The sequence below is a fragment of the Xenopus tropicalis genome, chromosome 10 (assembly GCF_000004195.4).
Source record: "Xenopus tropicalis strain Nigerian chromosome 10, UCB_Xtro_10.0, whole genome shotgun sequence".
NCBI classification, from domain to species: Eukaryota; Metazoa; Chordata; class Amphibia; order Anura; family Pipidae; genus Xenopus; species Xenopus tropicalis.
Genome location: NC_030686.2, coordinates 4,556,907 through 4,580,900, shown reverse-complemented (window position 1 = coordinate 4,580,900; position 23,994 = coordinate 4,556,907). Strand labels below are relative to the sequence as shown.

The window sequence follows — 23,994 nt, the reverse complement described above, 5'->3', positions numbered from 1 at the left end:
TATAACGACGGGCATAGGCAAAGTCGGTCCGGGGACTGCATCAACGAGCCGATGCGGTCCCTGATCCGACTACATTTTTTAACCTGCCGATCGAGATCTGGCCGATTTCAGGCCAGTTGAGTTACTTCTGAAATTTTGTAGGTTAAAATCAGATGCAACCTAAGCTCAAGCTAAGGTGCCGCCAAGCGAGCGGATCTTAACCTGATATCCCCCACTTACGGGTGGGCGATATCGGGAGAATCCAGGCTAATTCGATCATTTGGCCTAATGGGTATAGGCAAAGTCGGTCCAGGAACCGCATCAACGAGCCAATGCGGTCCCCGATCCGACTAGATTTTTTAACCTGCCCGATCGAGAAGATATCAGTCAGGCAGGCCTGTCGGTAGTGCCCATACATGGGCTGATTAGCTGCCGAATTGGTCTAAGGGACCCATATCGGCAGCTAGAATCAGCCCGTGTATAAGGGCCTTTACTCTCATCTATAGATAATATATTTATATATATATATATATATATATATATATATATATATATATATATATATATATATATATATATATATATATTCTTAATAATGATTGTGTATAACAGACAGCCCCTTAAATGAAACTTTTTAGGTACAGAAGGGTTATACTGTATATGAATAAGAGGGTTATACTGTATTTATTCTGTGTCCCATTACTTCCTACCTAGGGTACCGGTGATTACCTTGGGCTGGTTCTTAAAGGTAACAAGCTTCAATGTGTGTACAAGTTGGGGGATGAAGAACCCACTTTCTTGTCAGCCAATGAGGACATCCGGGAAGAGTTTGTCACAGTAGCCGTTGAAAGGTATCTTTCTGCCTGATATCACTCAGCCCATTGTCATGTTAACAGGTCTGAGACATTCTTCTTCACCCATTGTCCATGTGTTCTGCTGGAGAGTTTTCTTTGAGGGCTTTGGCTTTGTTCTGAGAAGAATATTCCGTTCCTTTTCTTTGCTAAACAACCTCCTGCCTGTGTTCCGTCCCCGCAGGATCCTCCAGTACGGCCAGATGTCCATATTCGTCACAAAAGACACTTTACATGAGATCAAAGGGGACAGCACAGCGAGTGGAGAACAAGGCCTGCTAAACCTCAACCCGGAACAGGTGGTTTTCTATGTCGGAGGATATCCTGCTGACTTCACGGTACGTGCCAGTGGAATTCTCAGAGAATAAAAGGTTTAGGCATCTGAATTTTTTAAGAAGAAGCTTGAAGTTGTATTCCTTTTTTCAATCACATCAGAGTTATAGTCCCAAGAGCAATGATATCATGATAAACAGAGCCTGAGAAAATCCTCAAGCATTCCTCGTCTTGGTCTGCTATAGGCATCGTGAAGCTACTGCTCAAGTTCTGATACTATGTCTAAAATACAATCCATAACGCAACACAGAACTAGTTCTGCTTAGCCAAATTGGATAATGGACATATTGGATAAATAGAAAAACCCTAATTTTGTAGGCAGTTATGAATAATAATATCCGGTGTTGGTTTCAATTTGGGCTAAAGTTAATCCTATCTGTAAAAATGGCCCCTTTATTGGAGCTCCCTATAGATCCTATCAGTTCTCTGTGTGTGTTTCAAATCAAGGGTGGGCGTGTCCTAATAGTCCCTGCCAGAAGCACAGCAGGAGGTGGATAACCAATCACAGCCGTGCACTCATTTCAGTTCCCTATCAGGTCAGCCTAGCTGCTGATTGGTTCCTATCAGTACAGTCTACTGAGAGCCACCAGCTTCCCTGCACATCCAGAGAATCCAGCCAGCAGGAAGTGAAGCAAATAGACGGGACTAGTGGGGTTTTGGTGGAATTTCTCAATAAATCAGTCCAAAATACAACTTTTTTTTTAAGCACAATCCTTCTATATTTAATTTATTAATGCTTATTGTCTATCTTTCATCTCTTCTAGCCACCCGCCCCCCTGAACTATCCCAGTTACAGAGGCTGCATTGAGATGGACACTCTAAACGAGAAACCCATTAGCCTGTACGACTTTGAACAAACGTTCGAACTTGATACCAAAAAGGAAAAGCCGTGTGCCAGGTAAGGATCATTGCGGAGACCCGAATCCAACCAGGGCAGTTAGGGTCATGTGGTCCTTCGCTAACTTTATCCTCATTTTGCCAGATCCAAGTCCACAGGAGACCCTTGGCTTACCGAAGGATCATACTTTGACGGGACTGGTTACGCAGAAGTTAAACTGGAAACCCTTCCCGGTTCCTCCAAGAGGTTCGAGCTGGATGCTCGCCTTGTTTCTTACAATGGGATCCTCTTCTACCTCGACGCCGAAGTAACTATCCGTTAATAAAGTTTTGTATTCACCCTAAGAGTTAAGAAGTTGTCAGGGTGCCATTCTCTTCTATTGTTTTTCTTAGGACCAGTTCCTGAGCCTCGCAGTTCAAGATGGAAAACTGGCTTTGTTTTATGACATTGGAGATGGCCTTCAGGTGTCTAAGCCAATGGAACCAAATAAGCTACAAATCAGCAGTTCCACCCCTAAAGTGGTAAGATGGTTTTAAAATCAAACCTCACTCTTCTAGTTCAGAGGAACTAAAGTCTATGATACTTTGTGCCCTTTAGATACAAATAAGCCAAGGGTCCAATGGACCTAGAATAAGGGGCTTGTGCTTTAACCCAAACATATTTTCCCTGCAGGTCCAGGTGATTCTGGCTGTTGTTGGTGGAAAAAAGAAGATTATTGTGAGGCTGGAGCGGGTCAATGTATATAACGTGGATTATGACAAGGGGAGCCTGGAGACTGCGCAGTACTTTTTCCTAGGAGGGTTACCATCTAGCAAGATGCCAGAGAGGTGAGAGGCTTTAATGAAAACCCACCCACCACCTAGGGATGTAGGATAGGCTTCCAATTATACGTGTCTTCATCTTCCTTGTTCCTTTGCAGTCTCGTGGCCCTCTTCCCAGGTGGTGGCTCCATTAGAGGCTGTATGAAGGGCATCAAAGCCCTGGGGAAATACGTTGACCTCAAGCGTATGAGCACAACAGGCGTAAGCTATGGGTGCACCTCGGATCTACTGGTGAGTGCCACATACGGGATCTGGTTCCCAGACAGTTCATTTGTGGCACAGGCAACTATGAACCTGTTCAATCTCATATTCACTCTTTACAGATTGCGAGGTCCGTTCAGTTCTACGGACATGGATACCTTAATATGGCCGTGAAAAATGTGCCCAGCCTGAACAATTTCTACACGGGCTTTGGATTCCGTACGAGCCAGCCCAATGGATTCTTGTATCAACACACTACAGAGGTGCAATTGGATTTCTTTCTTCTTCACCCTATTTGCAGGCACCTTCCATATTCTCCTATATCTATAAATATTAAAACAAGCCCTAAAAGAGAATTCTAATTTGTTTCCTACAGGAAGGATCATGTCAAGTGGCCGTCCAACATGGTCGCCTGTCCGTCAAGATCTTGAATGCAGAAATGAGATCCAAAACTCAGTTTGCAGACGGAGCAGGTCACTATCTGACCCTCTACAGCAATAATGATGCGTAAGTATCTCTCCACTAGGGTTTGACTTTACTGCTTTCCAGTGATAAACATCAGCCATATTTCTCTGACTCTTGATAATATTGCAGAGTGCGGTTTTACGTGGATGACAAACTGCAAGAGACGCGGACATTAGCAGCAGGCACAGGGCGGCCAGACTTAACCTCCACCCTTCTTCTTGGTGGGTTCCAGGATGGGGGAGAGATACACAATCTGACTGGCTGCATCAGCAATGTCTTTGTAAAGAGGTAAGTGGTGATGGATACATCCGTCGGTCTCCATAGAGGGCAAAGTGGTATCTTTAAATAAACTGCAGGGGGGCTTCAGAAGCCAAAGCGGTTTTCTTCATCATTATCATCTTCCCACACTCAGGAAAGACGGACCTCAGGCTGTTCTAGATCTGCAACAGAATCAGGAGAGCCTCAATGTTACCATGAGTTGCCAGGCATCAATGGAGGAGCAGCCTCAGGAGATCAGATCTCCATCGAGGAAGGGGAAACTGAAGCAAAAGGTAAATGTTATGGTAACATACATCCCTTCAGTCCCTTACCAGTCTGGGATCAGCCACCAAATCAGTCTGGTCCTCCCAATAAATACCTCCGAAAAGTTCATCTGTTTACACAGCTAACCATGCATTGTCTCATCTCAGCCACCAAATTGTAAGACCACCATGATCTCATTCCAACAATTTTAATATCTCTGGTCTCGGCCATTAATTCCTACTAAATCGATAGTGTTCTCTCTAGCACTAAATACTAAGGCAACTACCATGGCCAGAACTCAAACATACCATTTCTGAGCATTACATCCTTCTCAATATCCATGGTTGCACCTCAGGCATTAATTCCCTCTGAACGTGTGCGTTTCTAGCTCCGGCAAAGGAAGCTCGCTGATCACAAGCACTTGGAGGAGACTTCCTGCGTTCACCCCAAAGCAGTGAGGGGGGCTCTACGATTTGGTGGATCTTCCAGCAGCCACCTGGAATTCACCCGACTCCCACCTATCTTCCGAGATCGGTGAGTCTTAGTACCTTTGGTCTAAGATCTTTTTATTCAGTTTAATTCCACTGTATCTTTATGGTCACATACAATTTTTTTTTTTACCCAGAGGTGCCAAGATATCCCAAACCTAATGCAAAGACTGAACTGTACTTTTTCCAACGCTGCTTTGTTCCACAGGTTTCATTTTAGCTTAGAGATCCGTCTGAACGCCTCTAATGGGTTGATCTTTTACGGCCGGGATGAGAGAAGCAGCTCCTCCCTCTCTCTATACGTGTCCAATGGTCGCTTTGTCCTCCAGCTGGTTGTCTTAGGGAAGTCATTGCGGTTGAGGAGCAAAGAAAAGTACAACGATGGACTCTGGCACACGGTAAAATATAGTTGCTAAATACCTAGATAGTCCTGATGGGCCAAGCTTCTTGTATGTACTAGAGTGATATGCAGAAAAGAAGCAGAGCATGTCCTTAGGCCTCACCATTGGGGGGTATAGTCATTGCATATCTTCCCAGTAACCTAGAGTATGAGTAATGCCGACAGATCCACCATTTCTACTTGTTCATCTAACTTTTTAATCTAACACTGATGAAAGGAGATCCAGAAGGCATGTTGAGTGGAGAACCTAGGATCTAGAAACTGTAGTTTTACGCCCAAGTGTATTTTCCACATACAAAGTTATTTAAACTTTGAGTTGTCCTCCAGTTGGTTCTTTTGAGTTTGTTCTCCAGTTGGTTCTTTGAGTTTGTCCTCCAGTTGGTTCTTTGAGTTTGTCCTCCAGTTGGTTCTCTTAGGGAAGTCATTGTGTTTGAGGAGCAAAGAAAAGTACAACGATGGATTCTGGCACACGGTAAAATAGAGTTGCTAAATGCCAGATAGTCACGATGGGCCAAGGTTCTTGTGTGTACTAGAGTGATATGCAGAAAAGAAGCAGAGCATATCCTTAGGCCTCACCAATGGGGGGGCATGGTCATTGCATATCTTCCCAGTAACCTAGAGTATGAGTAATGCCAACAGATCCACCATTTCTCCTTGTTCATCTAACTTTTTAATCTAACACTGATGAAAGGAGATCCAGAAGGCATGTTGAGTGGAGAACCTAGGATCTAGAGACTGGAGTTTTACGCCCAAGTGTATTTTCCACACACAAAGTTATCAAAACTTTGAGTTGCTGGGAAACAACTCCCAGATGAGTTAGGTTTAGAACATATGCAATGCCATGCTTGTGTCCAGACAGGAATTGGTTCTGCTGGTGATTTACCAATTCTGTAGTAATGGGGCCAATCTGGTTTTCTCAGGTATTCTTTGGCAAAGAGAAGAATAAGCTGCACTTGGTCATAGACGGTATCAAAGCCCAAAGCAGCGTTGTGTACCCTGCAGTTACATCTTCCTTAACTGGTCCCGTCTTCATCGGAGGTCTCCCACCGCTCATCAGAAGACCCGACATCCCAGTGAGTAACCGACCAATGCATTAGGTTCCAGGACCCTAAGTATATTCATTTACAGTATAATATATACTGGGTGAAGTGCACCCAAAAACACGTAGCTAAGGTCGCCCTTGACTGCAATGCAAATGCTTTTCCGTGAATTATTGCTGCAGAAGTTAACTTTTTTTGTTGCGTGTTTTTCTCAGGACGCGTCGCTCAACAGTTTCCACGGATGTCTCAAGAACCTGAAGTTGGATGGGAAAGCATTTAACCCCCCAAACAAAATCATGGGGGTCGCCCAGTGCTATGAAGGGATCACAGAACAAGGATTTTTCTTCTCGGAGGGTGGATTCTTAAAATTAGGTATTGGTGGCCTCGAAAGCTAGCAACACTGTTCTAGGCCAATAGAGGAGTTGCCCTGATAATTATGCATCTACCTTAAATTGCTATAGTGCTACTGGCTTTGTGATTGGATATATGAAATGAAGAAGAATCTGACCCTGGGCTACAATATATATGTAGCCAATCAAAACAAGAGAATATTTACAGGGTTAGACCAAAGCATAGCCAATAGGAACATTTATATGGTTAGACTTAAGGTGCCCATACACGTAACGATCCGGTCGCCAAGCGAGCAGATCTTCTCCCGATATCCCCACCTACGGGTGGGCGATATCGGGGGAATTTAGGCTAATTCGGTCGTTTGGCCCAATTAGAACGCTGGTAATAGGTGCAGTCAGTTCGGGGGCCGCATCATCGGGCCGATGCGGTTCCCCGATCCGACTGAATCTTTTAACCTGCCCGATCGAGATCTGGCCAATTTCAGGCCAGATATTGGTCGGGCAGGCCAGTCGTTGCTGCCTCTACATGGGCCAATAAGCTGCCGAATCGGTCCAAGGGACCAAAATCGCCAGCTACAATTGGCCCGTGTATGGCCACCTTTACTTGTAGCCAATGAAAGCATTATAACATTTAAAAGGCTAGACTAACATGTAGCCAATGCATTAGAATACACATAGGACCAGCCAATATCAGATGAATATAACTTTCATAGGACTAGACTAACCTCTAGCCCATAACAGCATTAGAACATTCACAGGACTAGACCATAAATATCTTTGCAATATAGAAGTCACATGACCCAAAGTTCATCACTCAGCATTCTTCTACTGACCCCTAATCTCAATATTTTACTCCCACATTGCAGACCATGAAGTAGATATTGGGCAGAGCTTGGAGGTGAAGCTGGAGATACGTCCAATCCACCATTCCGGCCTCCTTTTCCACGTGGGAAGCGAGGGAGGCCACTCGGTCACTCTTTCCATGGCTGAGGGGAAGGTAAGTCAACATTCTTCCATGGAACATCTTGCCTATCATGTATTCAAAATGCGGGTGGGAACTCATGCAGACATGGGGGGAAATGAACTCGGAACCCCCGGTGCTGCAAGGCAAAAGTGCTGAACACAGAGCTGCCATGCTGGTTCCCTCTCGGTGCCTCACTGTATTTTTTTTGCCCACAGGTCAGTGTCTCTGTAAATGCCGGAGCAAGTGAATATTCCACATCGGTGAAATTCCCACAGCCCTTGTGTGACGGACAGTGGCACACAGTCGCAGGTCAGTAACATGCCAACTTTACTTTAGCATATTAAAGGGTAAGCAAACCATTTTGCATTAGTGCTTACAGTAATCGAAGCATTTATTACTATTGGGCCGTTTTCTTCCCTGTGTACGAGGCTCAGAAACGTGCTCGGGGGGGCACCTATTGGAGCCAGGGAAACGTAAAAGAATTCCTTGATATTGCAACTGCTTGGATTCACTTACTCGGGGAAGGCTCCCTGGTAGGAGTTTGACTCTGGGCAAGTGTAAAGGATCGATTCACTGTGTGCACCAATCATCTTCCGCTAACACAGCCTCCTCTATCTCTAGTGACCAAAGTAAGCAACGTTATCCAACTGGACGTGGACACAGAAGGAAACCACGCCGTAGGGGCAAGTCAGTCTCAGCCCACCGCGAGCACGGGGACGCTCTACGTTGGAGGAGTTCCTGGTTAGTATTGGCATGAATGACCAAGGGCACGTCTAAAGATCTGTCTTCCAAGTCCCGATTGCCAAATTAGCTCATTCTGTAATAGGCAGTTGTGGAAAAGAGAATGCCAGAAGGTAGACATCCCTTTTAATGGAATTGTATCTATTCACACTGTTTATAGAATAGTTTTTGGATATGAATGGGTAACCACCCTGCCCAAGTTGGGGCAGTTGGAGTGTGCAGTATGAAAGCAGCTACCCCAGGGGTGGGCAAACTTTTTGGCTCGGGGGCCATATTGACTTACAGCCGGGCCAGTGTTGTGCCCCGATGTCACGCGTGGGGCGCAACCAATCAAAGCCCACATTTCTTTTAGGGGGCCCGTGTCGGCGGGCCTGATTAAAAAGGCCCACAGGCCGTAGTTTGCCCACCCCTGAGCTAGCCAAATGGCATTGTGCAGGCTCATACATTATCATTCTGGCCATTGGCACCACTTGGCAGTCACCTCAGCTGCCATTGAACCCATTACTGCTCGATAAAAGAAGCCCCAAGTTGCAGAATGCTGGATCCCACAGTCAGGGGCAGCAGATACAAGACCTAAGTAATGGATCCAGCCCCTAGGATCCGATTCATGGATACAGTATATACAGTTAGCCAGCCAAGCTGGTAGTTCTGAATCTAGGCCGGTGCCCATAGCCTTTGCACTTCTGTTATCTCACAGTCTGGTACCCACCTGTCTTTGTAGGAAACATCCACAGCCCAAGGAAACCGCACACGCCCTACCAAGGCTGCATGAGGAATCTCGTTATTAACCGAAAGGCGGTCGACGTCTCCAAACCTGGGACTTTCATAGGATCGGCCAGCACCAACGTCTGCCCGGCCCTGTGATCCCAATGCAAACGTAGAAGGACTGTGCGAACGAGGCAGCCGGCCTACTGCCGAAACCTGCCAGACTGCGCTACACTGTGCCAGTACTGGGTGCGGCTTTGGGGCAATGTGACAGGAAGGCCCTCAAAGCCCACCTGGATTTATGGGTGCTTGGAAAATGGGGATACGGTTACCGGATTTTAAACTCTTTTATGCAGCAGAACCCTAACGGTGGGGTACACAGGGCCCCAACTTCTACCCTTAAATTAAAAAGTCCCAAACTGCATTTAATTTATTCCACTATGGCAATATCATGCTTATAACTTACCCGCTGGGAGAGGTGCATCTTGGGAAGAAGGCCAAAAGCAGCAGTAGGAAGTTAACTGTGATGATTTAACTATTCCATGTCTGTCCCCAATGGAAACACAGACTTTACACAATACAGAACTCTCTATTGGACCAAAAAGTTGTAGAGTGTTTAAAGCAGTTCAATTCACACTTAATACTAGTCTGGCTCAAAGCAGCCTCCCATTACAGCTACTGCAACCCAAACTACTTCCTCGCTGCTAGTATGAAAGAGCATAGCAACCAAACAGCAAGTTAGGCTCCAAACAGCAGAGCCACAGGAAAAAAAAAAATGAAAACCAACCACATCATTTGAGTGTTAGCTTTCCCTTTAAAGAGTAAATTAAATCAGTGAAATCATCAGACTGATATAATGTTTACAGGCGTTTCTTGGAGAGACACCGAATATCTGTGAAACCGTAAAGGGAAAGTAACTTTTTTAAAATATAAGGATAGTAATGCATATTCCCTTTGATAAGATGCACATAAATGTTTGTATGCTTAGACTATTCCTTCTCTGCAGTTTTCCACTGACCCAGGAGCTGCCCTGTGGCTTGCCAATGCAGAAACACATAGAGAAAAATGCTCTCCACCCATAATATCCCCTTTTTATTCTACATTTTTGAAGCTAATGGGACATTGTTCCCTATACAAATGCTCCCAATATTTTAGGGTGTCTGCTGACCGGGACTACTTCAATGCTAACCGCGTGACCTGCTTCCTTGTAACAAGGGTTAAACCCACTGTCGGGCAGTAACGTTCCTGTGAAGATATTTATTGCAAGGTTCCCCTCCTGTGTTCTACGTTCTCTCTGTGGTAGTACTGCTTGGATATATTTTATAATTATAAATATATATATGTATTTAAACCTATTCCAGTCACCTGCGCACTTACACAATAAATACATCTGTGTATATATGCATGTGTATAGATATTTAAATACACACACACACACACCCCCAATGTCCGTTTTAGAGGCAAAAAGAGAAATTCTAACTTATATTTTTTTTTGTATACAGCGGGTACATTCTTATGAAATTAGATTCCTGTGGTGTCTGTCTAAACCAGTCGTGATTTTTAGCCTTCACGTGAAAATTTGTAAAAAAAATTGATGGTACAAATTTTGTCTCTAAAATAAAACTTTGGATTTTCTTGATTTCTAAAGGATTTGCATTCTCCCTTTTTGGTTGGAAAGGGGGTAAAGAAGTAAACTGTCCTTTTTCATGCTAAACCAAATGGGGGTACAAATGGGACTGCCAGATTTAATGTGCCATTCTAAAAAGCGGTCTTTATCACAGAAGCAATTTAATAAGTTGCATTGCGGTAAACCCGTTATCTAGAAAGTTCCCAATTACGGAAAGGCCATCTCCCATAATAATAATAAAACAGTACCTGTACTTGATCCCAACTAAGATATAATTACCCCTTATTGGGGCAGAACAGCCCTATTGGGTTTATTTCATGGTTAAATGATTCCCTTTTCTCTGTAATAATAAAACAGTACCTGTACTTGATCCCAACTAAGATATAATTACCCCTTATTGGGGGCAGAACAGCCCTATTGGGTTTATTTCATGGTTAAATGATTCCCTTTTCTCTGTAATAACAAAACAGTACCTGTACTTGATCCCAACTAAGATATAATTACCCCTTATTGGGGGCAGAACAGCCCTATTGGGTTTATTTCATGGTTAAATGATTCCCTTTTCTCTGTAATAATAAAACAGTACCTGTACTTGATCCCAACTAAGATATAATTACCCCTTATTGGGGCAGAACAGCCCTATTGGGTTTATTTCATGGTTAAATGATTCCCTTTTCTCTGTAATAATAAAACAGTACCTGTACTTGATCCCAACTAAGATATAAGTAATCCTTATTGGATGCAAAACAATCCCATTGGGTTTAATTAATGTTTTATTGATTTTTTAAGTAGACTTAAGGTATGGAGATTCAAATTACGGAAAGACCCCTTATCCGGAATACCCTTAGTCCCGAGCATTCTGGATAACGGGTCCTATACCTGTACTAGAGCAGACACAGGGGGTAAGACTTTGCTTTGGCAAAGCTGAAAGGAGACCAGGTTCATAATCATATGTATATCTGTACAATACAGAGATGGCGTCATCGCTTTAGAACAAAATGTACGTTACTTTGAACCATATCATTTAAGCCACTGCACTGCTCTGAGCCCTGCACAAACAACCCTGTGCCAAATGAGATTAAATCCCCTAGCCTCACCTACACAATACATTAGGAGACAAAAAAACAATATTAGCAGCAAAGGGAATATTTATTCAACGCTGAAAAGAACATACGTGTGTGGGACGCAGAGCTGGGGGATAAAGCATTTGTGCTTGGCTGGCACAAAGTGTGCCCTGGCTTTAATCTAAGCTCATATCCTCCTCCTCCTCTTTCTTCTCGCTGGACTCTCGCTCCTTTTGCGAGGATGTGGTCTGCATCGCTTTGGCGAAGGCCTCGATATCTGGTGGGAACAGGTTAAATGGAAAAATCAGTATTTGAACATGGAAGCAAAGTGCTTGAACCTTTATAACAATTATGGCCTATCGTTTAAATTGCATACGATTATAGCAGTAAGTCGTCCTACCTCCTTTATTGGCTGCATCTACGGCATCTGCAGGCAGGCCAAACTGACTCATCAGTGGTCCCAGCTGTCCGGATGCCAGCGCCGCACTAAACATACTCAGAGCCTGATAATAGGAAGGGGAGGCAGAAGAAAAAGAAATGCAATTATATTTAATGCAGCGGAGACACAAAACCTTCTCATCTCCCCCAAATGAGGGGCTAGAAAATGTAAATAATAATTGTTAGAACATAAACATGGTGAACCAACCCCCCACAGGTGGGTCACACCTAACGATCTAACACCATACAGTCCTGAAATCCCCATTAACTCTATGGTTATCTATGTCAGCATAATCACTTAACCCCATGGTCACTGGCAGCATCTCTGAAAAACGCTGTAAGAACATGAATGCAAACATGTTCAGGGGACTAAGTTTAAAATACCGTATATACTAGAGTATAAGCCGAGGTACCTAATTTTACCTAAGAAAACTGGAAAAACGTATTGATTTGAGTATAAGCCTAGGATGGGAAATGCAGCCGCTACTGCTAAGTTTCAATAATCAAATACATAACCGACAAATAAATAATAGATAACTTTAGGGGAAAAAAATTGCTACAGCAGCAGACAAAAGCAAGTTTTGGAAGGCCAAGGAAGCTGCCATACTAATTATCAAGTACTTGCAACCTGCTGTGTGCGCTCCCATCGTATCAATCGTGTGCTTCACTCATATGCTGTGTGCGGTCCCATCATATTAGTGCTTTGTGCTCATTCCATCGTATCTGTGTGTGCTCCCTGCATATAAGTGCTGCGTGCGCGTCGCTTTATGGGGGGGGTGCGTGCAAATCCATATACTCGAGTATAAGCCGAGGGTTATTTTTTCAGCACATTTTTAGTGCTGAAAAACTCTGTTTATACTCGAGTATACACGGTACCCAAACTGTATGGCCCAGACTATACATGATACAGAAGCAACCACCAATGTACCTGCTGAAACTGTGGGGAGGTTAGTGTGTTCTGGATCTCATCTGCTGTCTGAGGAAGGGATTCCCCTGATGGAAGGTAAGGCATCAGTCTCTCCTGGACTTCAGCATTAGCCAGGATTGGAGCCATAATCTCTGGGGTGAGAACACTGGCAAGATCCACTGTGCAAAGAGTACAAGAAAAGGAAAAATCACAATGTAAATGATCATCAAGGTTCTATAGACATTTTAAAGGCAAAATAACTGCACGTCAGACACTGCTGACATCCCAGAAACCTCGGAGACCAAGATGGTGGCAGGCTGGACATTCCTCCATTAAATGGACTCCGTGGAGTTATTGTAAAGCCACAGAGGGTTTCCGTTACCAAATTAATTTGTCTGGCTCTGTCCCAGATTCAACTCCCCTCAGGTGGCCTGGCAACCAATGACATGCAATTTGACTTCGGCATGGAGAATGAACAATGAAAAATGATTGGGCAGGTGCTGCCCAATCTGTGAATTCGGCGCCACTTTGTGGCCATCTGCAGCATTGTTCCGGCACTTGGCCCCATGTCTTGTAATGGCACACTCATCAGCAGCCCCTTCATTCGCTGCCAAGCTTGTTATTGTTTAAGCAAAGGAGGAAGCCATTAATATGCATCCATCTTAAGGTTTTCTTTAAGAATGTAGATTTTACGGTTTAACCCATGAGGAAACACACACTGACAGCTAGGAGAGTCGTAAGCCCTACAAGATGGAGGATAGCGTAGCTGTCCAAGCACAGAAATGATATTACAATACCTTGCTGGCCTCCTTCCCCTGTGGCAGGGACATTCATCGTGGCCAAGATGTTCTGCAGGTCACTCAGCTGAATAGGCTGGGTGGGGCTAGTCGCTGCACTGGCCCCGTCATTGGAGCTGACAGCCGGGCTTGGGGTTGTGGCCGGTGCTGCAGCCGGAGCAGCAGGGGCAGACGTTGTTCGTGTTGAGGATGTTGTGGACGATGGAGTGACAGCTGCCGATTGGCTGCGAGAACTAGAAAGGAATAAGCCACATAGGTGATACCATTCCATTACAAATGTTTCATTTCAGCACAGACAGACACTCTGCATCAGGCTATTTCAACCAATTACAGGTATGGGACCCATTATCCAGAATGCTCGAGACCTGGGGTTTTCCGGATAAGGGGTCTTTCTGTAATTCAGATCTCCTACCTTAAGTCTGCTAATAAAATTATTTAAACAGTAATTAAACCCAATAGGATTGTTTTGGCTCCATTAAGGATTAATTATATCTTCGTTGGGATCAAGTACAGGTACTGTTTTATTATTATAGAGAAAAGGGAATCATTTAACTGTGAAATAAACCCAATAGGGCTGTTCTGCCCCAATAAGGGGTAATTATATCTTAGTTGGGATCAAGTACAGGCACTGTTTTATTAATAAAGAGAAAAGGGAATCATTTAACCGTGAAATAAACCCAATAGGGCTGTTCTGCCCCCAATAAGGGGTAATTATATCTTAGTTGGGATCAAGTACAGGTACTGTTTTATTATTAAAGAGAAAAGGGAATCATTTAACCATTAAATAAACCCAATAGGACTGTTCTGCCCCAATAAGGGGTAATTATATCTTAGTTGGGATCAAGTACAGGTACTGTTTTATTATTACAGAGAAAAAGAAAATCATTTTTAAAAATTTTAATGACCAGCCAAGCCCTGTACTGACCAATAAGTGAATCGCTTGCAATACTAAAGCCATTTCTCTTCTGACTCTAGCAAATCTGCTGTGGTCCATTGTATTCCATCTACGGGTCCACTGCACAATTAACAGCATTGCCATATGTGCCCGGTAGGTTTAAAAGATGCCCCGTTATTATGCCACCATTTTGAAATGGTTCCCATTTAAAGAATCCATATCTGTTCTATTACCTGGAAGAAGAACTGCTTGTTGTGGGTCCACCGCTGCCCAACAGACTGGCCAATCCTGGTCCAGTTAAAGCTCCAAGCCCCCCTGCAGTCATAGGAACACAAGCAGAAACAATATCATGTTAAAGCATAAATTATATCAAGGAGAGAAAAAGGAACAAATGCAATAAAGCAAATAAAAGACACATAAGAGCCAACTGGTCTTTGATAGGATAAAGCTGCCATCTGTGTTAGAGTCTCCACAGACTACAGAGAACAGACCCAGAACACTAAAGCTGCATGTGAATGCTGAGGGGCAGAATGGCGGCTCTGGCTGTTTGATGAAGTGTTTAGAAGCAGCTGCTGGAGTACAGATCTAAGATGCTTTACCGAGTCCTCCGAGTCCAGTGGGCCCGATCAGCTGCATGAGTTGGTTATGGCTCATGTTTCCCAGCAGGCTTTGCAATCCACCTTCTCCTAAAGCATAACAAGAACACAAAAAAAATGACAAGAAGGAGTTGCAGCTAGAACTGACAGTTAGTGCTCAAAATAGGCTGGTGGGAGGAGAGCTTGCAATCATTATCACACAGTGAGAGAGAGAACTATACACTGAGTACCCTAGATACATTAATGGACAAGTCAACCCAAAATATAATTTTTTGGGGTTGACATGTCATTTAACCCACTCATTTCAGAAGTAGCTACAATACTGTTCCAAAACCTCCAGGTCTCTCTATAAACGAAAATAATAAAGGCACAAACTCACCTCCCAGGGCAGAAAGTTCGTGGCCACCGCTGCCACTTCCCCCAAGGGCGCCGGGCATTGGCGGGTTATTTAGATACTCGTTAACCTTTCTGCAATATTCCTCGTCCTTATCAGTCTTGGGCTCCTGGGAAAATAACATGCAAAATGTTCAGCGAGCTCCCTGCGGCAATCCATGGGTGTGCTTCGGCATAGCGGCGGGGCAGGCAATATATGACTGACAGCTCAGGGGACTTTTATTATGTGTGGGTGACAGTTCCCCTTTAAAGGAGAAGGAAAGGCTAATAAAGAGTTAATCTCAAGCTGCAGTCAGTTTTCTCAATAGTGCCCTTAAGTCTCTCCATATTTCTCCCGTTCAGATGATCAGAAGCCAAACAGGAAGAAAAAAACGCTGAGCTGTGTAAAGAAAGTTCCCATAATGCCTCACTCCTGCACCAAGACCCGTGTACATGCTCAGTTAGGTAGACTATGAGTCAGCTTCCTGCTGATTGGCTCAGATAAACATTCCTAAAGGATGGGGGGGGGGGGAGTGAGTTGAAGGAGAGGGGAGAGAGCAGAGAGCTGCATGTCTCTGGCAGAGGAAAACAGGCACAACAAATCTTTTGACAGAGAACTCAGTGCAGCGTTTCTGTGAGTGCTTATGGCTGTATTTACATAGACCTTTCTGATAAAGCTTAGTTTTTACCTTTCTTTCTTCTTTAAAGGTGACCCACCCCTTTAACATATTATAGAAGGAACAAACAAACCTGCATCCAGAAAAAGAGCCTCTTGGAGCCGGCCTTGAACTTGAGCACATACACGCGCCCCGTGGTGCACTGCGACACTCTCTTGAACTCACAGTCGTCTGGAAAGATGATCAGATCCTGTAAAAGACAAACACAAGGGGAGAGGGTGAGCTAAACGCGGTCAATACGGTTAAGTGAAGTATCGGCTGCACAGAATGGCCTCGGTTTGTATACAATGGCTGCTTTCTAAAGGCCACTGGCTGTGCGCAGCGAGAGCTTTCCCACGGTCTCTGGCTAAAAGCAGTCTCGGCACTTTAATTGCCCAGGTCTGAGAGTGCCTTCACCTGGCTTGAAGCCTTTTGTGTGCAGGACTATTGACTCCGACGGATTGCTGGCCTGGTGCATTATGGGAATGTTGCCTTAGCGCTCTAAAAAGAGGAATGGAGAGAGCTAGCACCGTCCTCACTAACTATACACATTCAAATTATAGCCATCTACACTCCTATCTTGAAGTTGTATGAAATGGAGTGAGAACACGGAGGTAACGTGCAACTGAAGTAAAATTATACAGAAAAAAAGGAGAGAAATACAAGGAGACACCCAAACAGGTGGTCCCTGTCTAGACTTCAGAATTGTTGCACCGGTAACCCCAAAGAAAGAGAAAAGAGGCAATTCACTTGATCAGGTGTTGTAGGACATTAAAACTTGGTAAAAATTAAAAAGGTGAAGTATATCTTAGAATAATCCCCATTAAAAATCGCCTGGGGTGATATTCAATTAAAGTACAAACTATGAGGTATTATAACCTGCCTCATTCAATTCACTAAATTGTTACAGCTTAAAAAATAAACTATTGTATCAAACACTCTCCACTCTTGCACGTTACCATTTCATACAACTTCAAGATAGGAGTGTAGATGGCTATGGTTTGAATGTGTATAGTTAGTGAGGACGGTGCTAGCTCTCTCCATTCCTATATTATCATTTTTTACCAGGGTATGGGCTTGTAGGGGGGGTGCAGCGGGTGTTGATGCGGGACTCTGGGAAGGGTGGGCTGATTTGTTTGCACGACTGATGTGCATTTTATAAGCGGAGGTGCCTCAATGTAAAAAACGGGGTTCGGCTGCAACATTGAGCTACCTGTACTCAATCTATGGTGGGGTGGTGGGCACAGAAAATGGCTGAATTCCAGCCTATAGCTGAAAGAGTTCTGTACTTTAACACAGCTATGACGGGGTCTGAATCCCCTACCCCAGCGTTTTTCAACCGCTGTTCCGCGGCACACTAGTGTTGCCTGGTGTGCCGTAGGCAGGGCCGCAATTTTTACTTTCAAAGGGGGCCCGGCGATGCTACAGTTTTTCTTAGTAGCTCGGGCCCCCTTTAATAAAATCCGGGCCCTGTCATTGGTTGCGCCCCGTGTGTACGGGTGACGTCAGTACGCACGGGGCGCACCGTTATAAAAGGGCCTGTGTGCGGTCGCGTGTAGGCAGAAGTGCAGAGTTGGCGCGCGTGAGGGGAAGATGCTGCTGAAGCCGCCGAAGAGCAGAAGTAAAATGCTGCTGGGCACCAATGTATTAGGGGGGGCCACGGGGCACACTGACTTATGGGGGCACTGCTGCTGGGCACCAATGTACTAGGGGGGCTGGCTCTTGGCACCAATGTACTGGGGGGCACTGCTGCTGGGCACCAATGTACTAGGGGGGCACTGCTCTTGGCACCAATGTACTAGGGGGCACTGCTGCTGGGCACCAATGTAGTAGGGGGGCACTGCTCTTGGCACCAATGTACTAGGGGGGCACTGCTGCTGGGCACCAATGTATTAGGGGGGCACTGCTCTTGGCACCAATGTACTAGGGGGGCACTGCTGCTGGGCACCAATGTACTAGGGGGGCACTGCTCTTGGCACCAATGTACTAGGGGGGCACTGCTGCTGGGCACCAGTGTATTAGGGGGGCACTGCTCTTGGCACCAATGTACTAGGGGGGCACTGCTGCTGGGCACCAATGTACTAGGGGGGCACTGCTGCTGGGCACCAATGTACTAGGGGGGCACTGCTCTTGGCACCAATGTACTAGGGGGGCACTGCTGCTGGGCACCAGTGTACTAGGGGGCACTGCTGCTGGGCACCAGTGTACTAGGGGGGCACTGCTGCTGGGCACCAATGTACTAGGGGGGCACTGCTGCTGGGCACCAATGTACTAGGGGGGCATTGCTCTTGGCACCAATGTACTAGGGGGGCACTGCTGCTGGGCACCAGTGTACTAGGGGGGCACTGCTGCTGGGCACAGAGTTAAATTTTTTAATATTTTCTAATGGTGGTGTGCCTCGTGATTTTTTTCATGAAACAAGTGTGCCTTTGCCCAAAAAAGGTTGAAAAACACTGCCCTACCCTGTCCCAGCAGTTAATATAGCTCATAAGGAAACTGGACTCGACTTCTCCTTGTTTGGCAACAATTTTGCAACAATTGTTGCCGGCGTTTTTTTTTTGCAATCTCTCCTTGGCTGCCTCTATAGGGCTGTGGGTTTGTGGAGAGTGTTTGATACAATAGTTATTTTTTAAGCTGTAACAATTTAGTGAATTGAATGAGGCAGGTTAACTCTGAGCAGCCTTATAATACCTCATAGTTTGTACTTTAAAAGGAGACATATTGGATAAATGGGGAAAAAAAAAGGTAATTTTGTAGGCAATTATGAATAATATCCGGTGCTGGTTTCCCTTTGGGCTAAACATTAACCCTATCTGTAACAATGGCCCCTTTATTGGAGCTCCCTATAGATCCTCTCACTTCTCTGTCCGAGTTTGAAATGAAGAGTGGGCGTGGCCTAACGGTCCCTGCCAGAAGCACAGTAGGAGGGGGAGAGCCAATCACAGCCCTGCAGTCACACAAGCAAAGACAGGCTTCAGTTCCCTATCAGGTCAGCCTAGCTGCTGATTTGTTCCTATCCTACAGTGCAGGGTACTGAGTGCCGCCGGCTCCCCAGCTCATCCAGAGAATTCAGCCAGCAGGAAGTGGAACAGATGGGCGGGGCTAGTGGGGTTTTGGGGGAATTTCTCAATAAATCAGTCAGAAACACAACCCTTCTATATCTAGAGGAGTATAATTCCCTGGTACATTCATCATTTTTATAGGATATGTCTCCTTTAATTGAATATTATTCTAAGATATACTTCACCTTTTTAATTTTTACCAATAAAGGTTAAGTTTTAATGTCCTACAACACCTGATCAAGTGAATTACCTCTTTTCTCTTTCTTTGGGGTTAACGGTGCAACAATTCTGAAGTCTAGACAGGGACCACCTGTTTGGGTGTCTCCTTGTATTTCTCTCTTTTCTTTCGCTCTAAAAAGAGACTTACATCCTCCACGCTGCCTGATGTTCTGTCCTTCCAGCAGAAGTGAATGAGAGAGTCGTCCGTTTGCTGGATGTAAACGAGACCCTTCCTTTTGTCCGGCGTCACCGTGCTGCCCTTTAGGGACATTTTGCCGGCTCGGAACTCCACGAGGTATTTGCTGGAGGAACCCCGAGAGCCGGGGACCAAACTGGGAAACAGCGCTCCGGACGACATTCTGAGGAAGATACAGAAAAGGCTGTTACAGTTGTGTATCACTTGGCATTTTATTATATTATCCCCCACCAGAGGGCACTATTCCCTACATTTGCTTCAAGAGAAAGCTAAGGTTACCCTTAAAGGGGCGGTTCACCTTTAAGTTAAAATTGGCCATTCTTTTCAATTGGTCTTTATTTGTTTACCAGCGTTTTTGAATTATTTCTTAACTTTATGCAGCTTTCAAATGGCCTCTGAGCCAAAAAACGATTGCTCTGTAAAGCTTCAGTTTTATTTTTATTGTTACTTATATTATGTTTCTATTCATCCCTCTCCTATTCCTTTCATTCAACCACTCCCTGGTTACTAAGGTCGTTGGGATCCTAGCAACCAAATAGCTGCTGAAACGAAAGAACATATTACATATAATAAAAAATGAAGACCAATTGCAAATTGTCTCAGAATAACACTCTCTAAATTATACTAAAAGTTAACTCAAAGGTGAACAACCCCTTAAATATAAATGTCACATAGGAGCAAACTACCTACCCCCAAAACCGATATACAGGGGTACAACCTACCTAGAAGGCATTGTGGGACCCCTGAAGTACCTGGGTGGGGGTGGTGGTGGAGAAAGAAGGCATTTTGGGACCCCTAAAGTACCTGGGTGGGGGGGGGGTGGAGGGAGAAGGCATTGTGGGACCCCTGAAGTACCTGGGTGGGGGGGGGGAGAAAGAAGGCATTGTGGGACCCTTAAAGTACCTGGGTGTGGGGGGGTGGTGGAGGAAGAAGGCATTTTGGGACCCCTAAAGTACCTGGGTGGGGTGGTGGAGGAAGAAGGCATTTTGGGACCCCTAAAGTACCTGGGTGGGGGGGGGTGAAGGGAGAAGGCATTGTGGGACCCCTAAAGTGCCTGGGTGGGGGGGGAGGGAGAAGGCATTGTGTGTGGGACCCCTAAAGTACCCAGGTGGGGTGGGGAGAAAGAAGGCATTGTGGGACCCCTGAAGTACCTGGGTAGGGGGTGAGGTAGAAGGCAATGTGGGACCCCTAAAGTACCCATGTGGGGTGGGGGGGAGAGAAAAAAGGCATTGTGGAACCCTTGAGGTGGGTGGGTGGGTGATGAGGGAGGAGGCATTGTGGGAGCCCTAAAGTACCCAGGTGGGGGGGAGAAAGAAGGCATTGTGGGACCCCTGAAGTACCTGGGTGGGGGGGTGGGGTAGAAGGCAATATGGGACCCCAAAAGTACCCATGTGGGGTGGGGGGGGGAGAGAAAGAAGGCAATGTGGAACCCTTGAGGTGGGTGGGTGGGGGGGTGATGAGGGAGGAGGCAATATGGGACCCCTAAAGTACCCAGGTGGGGGGGGAGAAAGAAGGCATTGTGGGACCCCTAAAGTACCTTGGTGGGGGGGGAGAGAAAGAAGGCAATGTGGGACCCTTGAGGTAGGTGGGTGGCTGATGAGGGAGGAGGCATTGTGGGACCGCTGAAGTACCTGGGTGGGGGGGAGAAAGGAATTATGGGAGGTGAGGCGCCCGGCTAAATGAGCACGGAAGCATTTCCGGACCCCTAAGGCGCACAGGAAGCTTACAGGGCATTGTGGGAGCCCAGAGGGAGTTACAAGGCAGTTATGTGTGGGGCTCCCGGGGCGGTACGAAGCCAATAGGGACCAAGGCGAATAAAACACCGCACTGAGGAGAATAACAATATCGGGCATTACAGGAGGGGAGGGGCTGTAGGCCGTGAGGGGGCAGGGGCAGTGAGTGGGGGGCAGGGGCAGTGAGTGGGGGGCAGGGGCAGGGGCAGTGAGTGTGGGGCAGTGAGTGTGGGGCAGTGAGTGTGGGGCAGTGAGTGTGGGGCAGTGAGTGTGGGGCAGTGAGTGTGGGGCAGTGAGTGTGGGGCAGTGAGTGTGGGGCAGTGAGTGTGGGGCAGGGGCAGTGAATGTGGGGCAGTGAGTGTGGGGCAGTGAGTGTGGGGCAGGGGCAGTGAATGTGGGGCAGTGAGTGTGGGGCAGGGGCAGTGAGTGTGGGGCAGGGGCAGTGAATGTGGGGCAGTGAGTGTGGGGCAGGGGCAGTGAGTGGGGGGCAGGGGCAGTGAGTGGGGGGCAGGGGCAGTGAGTGGGGGGCAGTGAGTGTGGGGCAGGGGCAGGGGCAGTGAGTGGGGGGCAGGGGCAGTGAGTGGGGGCAGGGCAGTGAGTGGGGGCAGGGGCAGTGAGTGGGGGGCAGGGGCAGTGAGTGGGGGGCAGGGGCAGTGAGTGGGGGCAGGGGCAGTGAGTGTGGGGCAGGGGCAGTGAGTGTGGGGCAGTGAGTGTGGGGCAGGGGCAGTGAGTGGGGGGCAGGGGCAGTGAGTGTGGGGCAGGGGCAGTGAGTGTGGGGCAGTGAGTGGGGGGCAGGGGCAGTGAGTGGGGGGCAGGGGCAGTGAGTGGGGGGCAGGGGCAGTGAGTGGGGGGCAGGGGCAGTGAGTGGGGGGCAGGGGCAGTGAGTGGGGGGCAGGGGCAGTGAGTGGGGGGCAGGGGCAGTGAGTGGGGGGCAGGGGCAGTGAGTGGGGGGCAGTGAGTGGGGGGCAGGGGCAGTGAGTGGGGGGCAGTGAGTGGGGGGCAGTGAGTGGGGGGCAGTGAGTGGGGGGCAGTGAGTGGGGGGCAGTGAGTGGGGGGCAGTGAGTGGGGGGCAGTGAGTGGGGGGCAGGCGGGAAGGGCTCTGTATTTCTCAGAAGGCGAGTAGCGGGGATAAGGGAGACATAGGCGGCGGCAGTGACATCCCCGGACCGGTCCCGTTACCTTAATCCGCTCCGAACCTCTCAAATGAAACAGTATCGGAACTGTGCGTCTCCGGCCTCTGACGACACTAAGAAACACGCCTCCCTGCTCCCCATTGGCTGCTGCCTCAGATTTACAGAACCCGGATCGCTATTGCACACTGTGATTGGCTAGTTATAGTGCCCGTCACCCAAACAGAAACAGAGTTAGGCTGCTCCATATCAAGATTGGTAGATAGGCGCCAGGGTTGCTGTGTCACCCAGAGTGAGGGGGCGGGGCCAACCCTTTTTTTTTTCATACACTGCCCCCTATAGGACAAAGAGAAGCGCAGCAGGGCGGGGCGTTATTATTCTGCCAATTATTAAATGATGATTAATGAAAGTAAAAAAAAGACAAATTGCAGATTGTTTTGGAAAAACACTGCGTATTTATAAAAGTTATTTTTAAGGTATATTGTCTCTCCTATATACTATAGGTATGTAGGGAATAAGATATTCCTTATAAAACAGTACATTAAAATTCAATGGGTCATGTGATAAATTGCAATTTATAGAATAGCCCATTCTAAGCAACGTTTCTATTGGTCTTTGTTTATTTGTTATAGTTTTTGAATTATTTCCCTTCTTCTTCTGACTCTTTGCAGCTTTCAAATGGGGGTCACTGACCCCGGCAGCCAAAACAGGAACTCCGGGCAGGGAGGCGGGGCACTATATCACAGGGGGTGGGGCTATGATGGAGCCATCCGTGATAAAGCCTTATTAAAAAGGCACTACATTTGCCCAGGTGCTGTAACCTATAGCAACCAATAAGATGTTGGCCATTATACAGGTGACTAGTAAGTGGGCTAATTGGTTGCTATAGGTTACTGCAGCTGTGCATGGCAATTCTGTGAGTGGGATCACATAGGGGGCAAATGGAGACCAGTTGGACAGGGGCCACATCAGTCACATGATCCAGTCTCCCAAGAGTAGAATTTTCAGCCTTCCCAATGGACATATGGCTGAACCCCAGATATCAGTCAGTTGTTATGGACCCCATGAATGGCCAAGTCACCGGCCAATAACTGGGCTGCGTACAGTGAGCAACCTCAACATGACAACAAAGGGTCTCCACCTGTGATGGACAAGGCCAGGGTTGTGTGGCACAACATTCCTTCTCTGTATATTTGTATTTATACATATGGGTAGGGGGTGCCATAGTGTTTCCCTTAGACAGTACAGTATGGGGGTACAGCTTATTGTGTGCCCAGAACATGCCTTCTCTGTATATTTGTATTTATACATATGGGTAGGGGGTGCCATAGTGTTTCCCTTAGACAGTACAGTATGGGGGTACAGCTTATTGTGTGCCCAGAACATTCCCTCTCTGTATATTTGTATTTATACATATGGGTAGGGGGTGCCATAGTGTTTCCCTTAGACAGTACAGTATGGGGGTACAGCTTATTGTGTGCCCAGAACATTCCTTCTCTGTATATTTGTATTTATACATATGGGTAGGAGGTGCCATAGTGTTTCCCTTAGACAGTACAGTATGGGGGTACAGCTTATTGTGTGCCCAGAACATTCCCTCTCTG

General features: G+C 46.5%; 2 protein-coding genes across 4 annotated transcripts in view; one reads left to right on the top strand and one right to left on the bottom strand.

The window, feature by feature from the left end:
* The window catches only part of lama5 (laminin subunit alpha 5), an 83,880-nt gene extending 73,535 nt beyond the window's left edge, over positions 1–10,345 (top strand). For all 3 annotated transcript variants that reach the window (XM_018097871.2, XM_012952648.3, XM_012952647.3), the window contains 19 exons: positions 694–830; positions 1,015–1,168; positions 1,928–2,061; positions 2,146–2,308; positions 2,394–2,522; positions 2,674–2,828; positions 2,921–3,053; positions 3,146–3,286; positions 3,400–3,530; positions 3,618–3,776; positions 3,901–4,039; positions 4,399–4,544; positions 4,707–4,896; positions 5,819–5,971; positions 6,154–6,310; positions 7,155–7,285; positions 7,468–7,561; positions 7,874–7,993; positions 8,715–10,345. In XM_018097871.2, the coding sequence (XP_017953360.2) occupies positions 694–830; positions 1,015–1,168; positions 1,928–2,061; positions 2,146–2,308; positions 2,394–2,522; positions 2,674–2,828; positions 2,921–3,053; positions 3,146–3,286; positions 3,400–3,530; positions 3,618–3,776; positions 3,901–4,039; positions 4,399–4,544; positions 4,707–4,896; positions 5,819–5,971; positions 6,154–6,310; positions 7,155–7,285; positions 7,468–7,561; positions 7,874–7,993; positions 8,715–8,857 (2,709 nt within the window). In that variant the 3' untranslated portion in view covers positions 8,858–10,345. The remainder of the gene's footprint in view (positions 1–693; positions 831–1,014; positions 1,169–1,927; positions 2,062–2,145; positions 2,309–2,393; positions 2,523–2,673; positions 2,829–2,920; positions 3,054–3,145; positions 3,287–3,399; positions 3,531–3,617; positions 3,777–3,900; positions 4,040–4,398; positions 4,545–4,706; positions 4,897–5,818; positions 5,972–6,153; positions 6,311–7,154; positions 7,286–7,467; positions 7,562–7,873; positions 7,994–8,714) is intronic.
* A 1,110-nt stretch (positions 10,346–11,455) lies between these two features.
* Positions 11,456–22,470, bottom strand: adrm1 (adhesion regulating molecule 1). Its single transcript, NM_203718.1, has 10 exons — positions 22,440–22,470; positions 19,480–19,690; positions 16,145–16,261; positions 15,402–15,525; positions 15,026–15,112; positions 14,660–14,741; positions 13,532–13,764; positions 12,756–12,913; positions 11,790–11,892; positions 11,456–11,666 (listed from the first exon to the last, which is right to left on the bottom strand). Exons 2-10 carry the CDS (start codon positions 19,687–19,689, stop codon positions 11,566–11,568), a joined length of 1,215 nt encoding a protein of 404 aa, NP_989049.1. The 5' UTR covers position 19,690; positions 22,440–22,470; the 3' UTR covers positions 11,456–11,565.
* Positions 22,471–23,994: the final 1,524 nt, after the last annotated feature.

Coding starts and splice junctions, on each gene's coding strand:
- adrm1 (NM_203718.1), bottom strand. CDS start 19,689: ATGTCGTCCGGAGCGCTGTTTCCCAGTTTGGTCCCCGGCTCTCGGGGT. Junction 15,113..15,401: donor CGAACTTTCTGCCCTGGGAG/GTGAGTTTGTGC, acceptor GTTATGCTTTAG/GAGAAGGTGGATTGCAAAGC. Junction 11,667..11,789: donor AGATGCAGCCAATAAAGGAG/GTAGGACGACTT, acceptor TGTTCCCACCAG/ATATCGAGGCCTTCGCCAAA.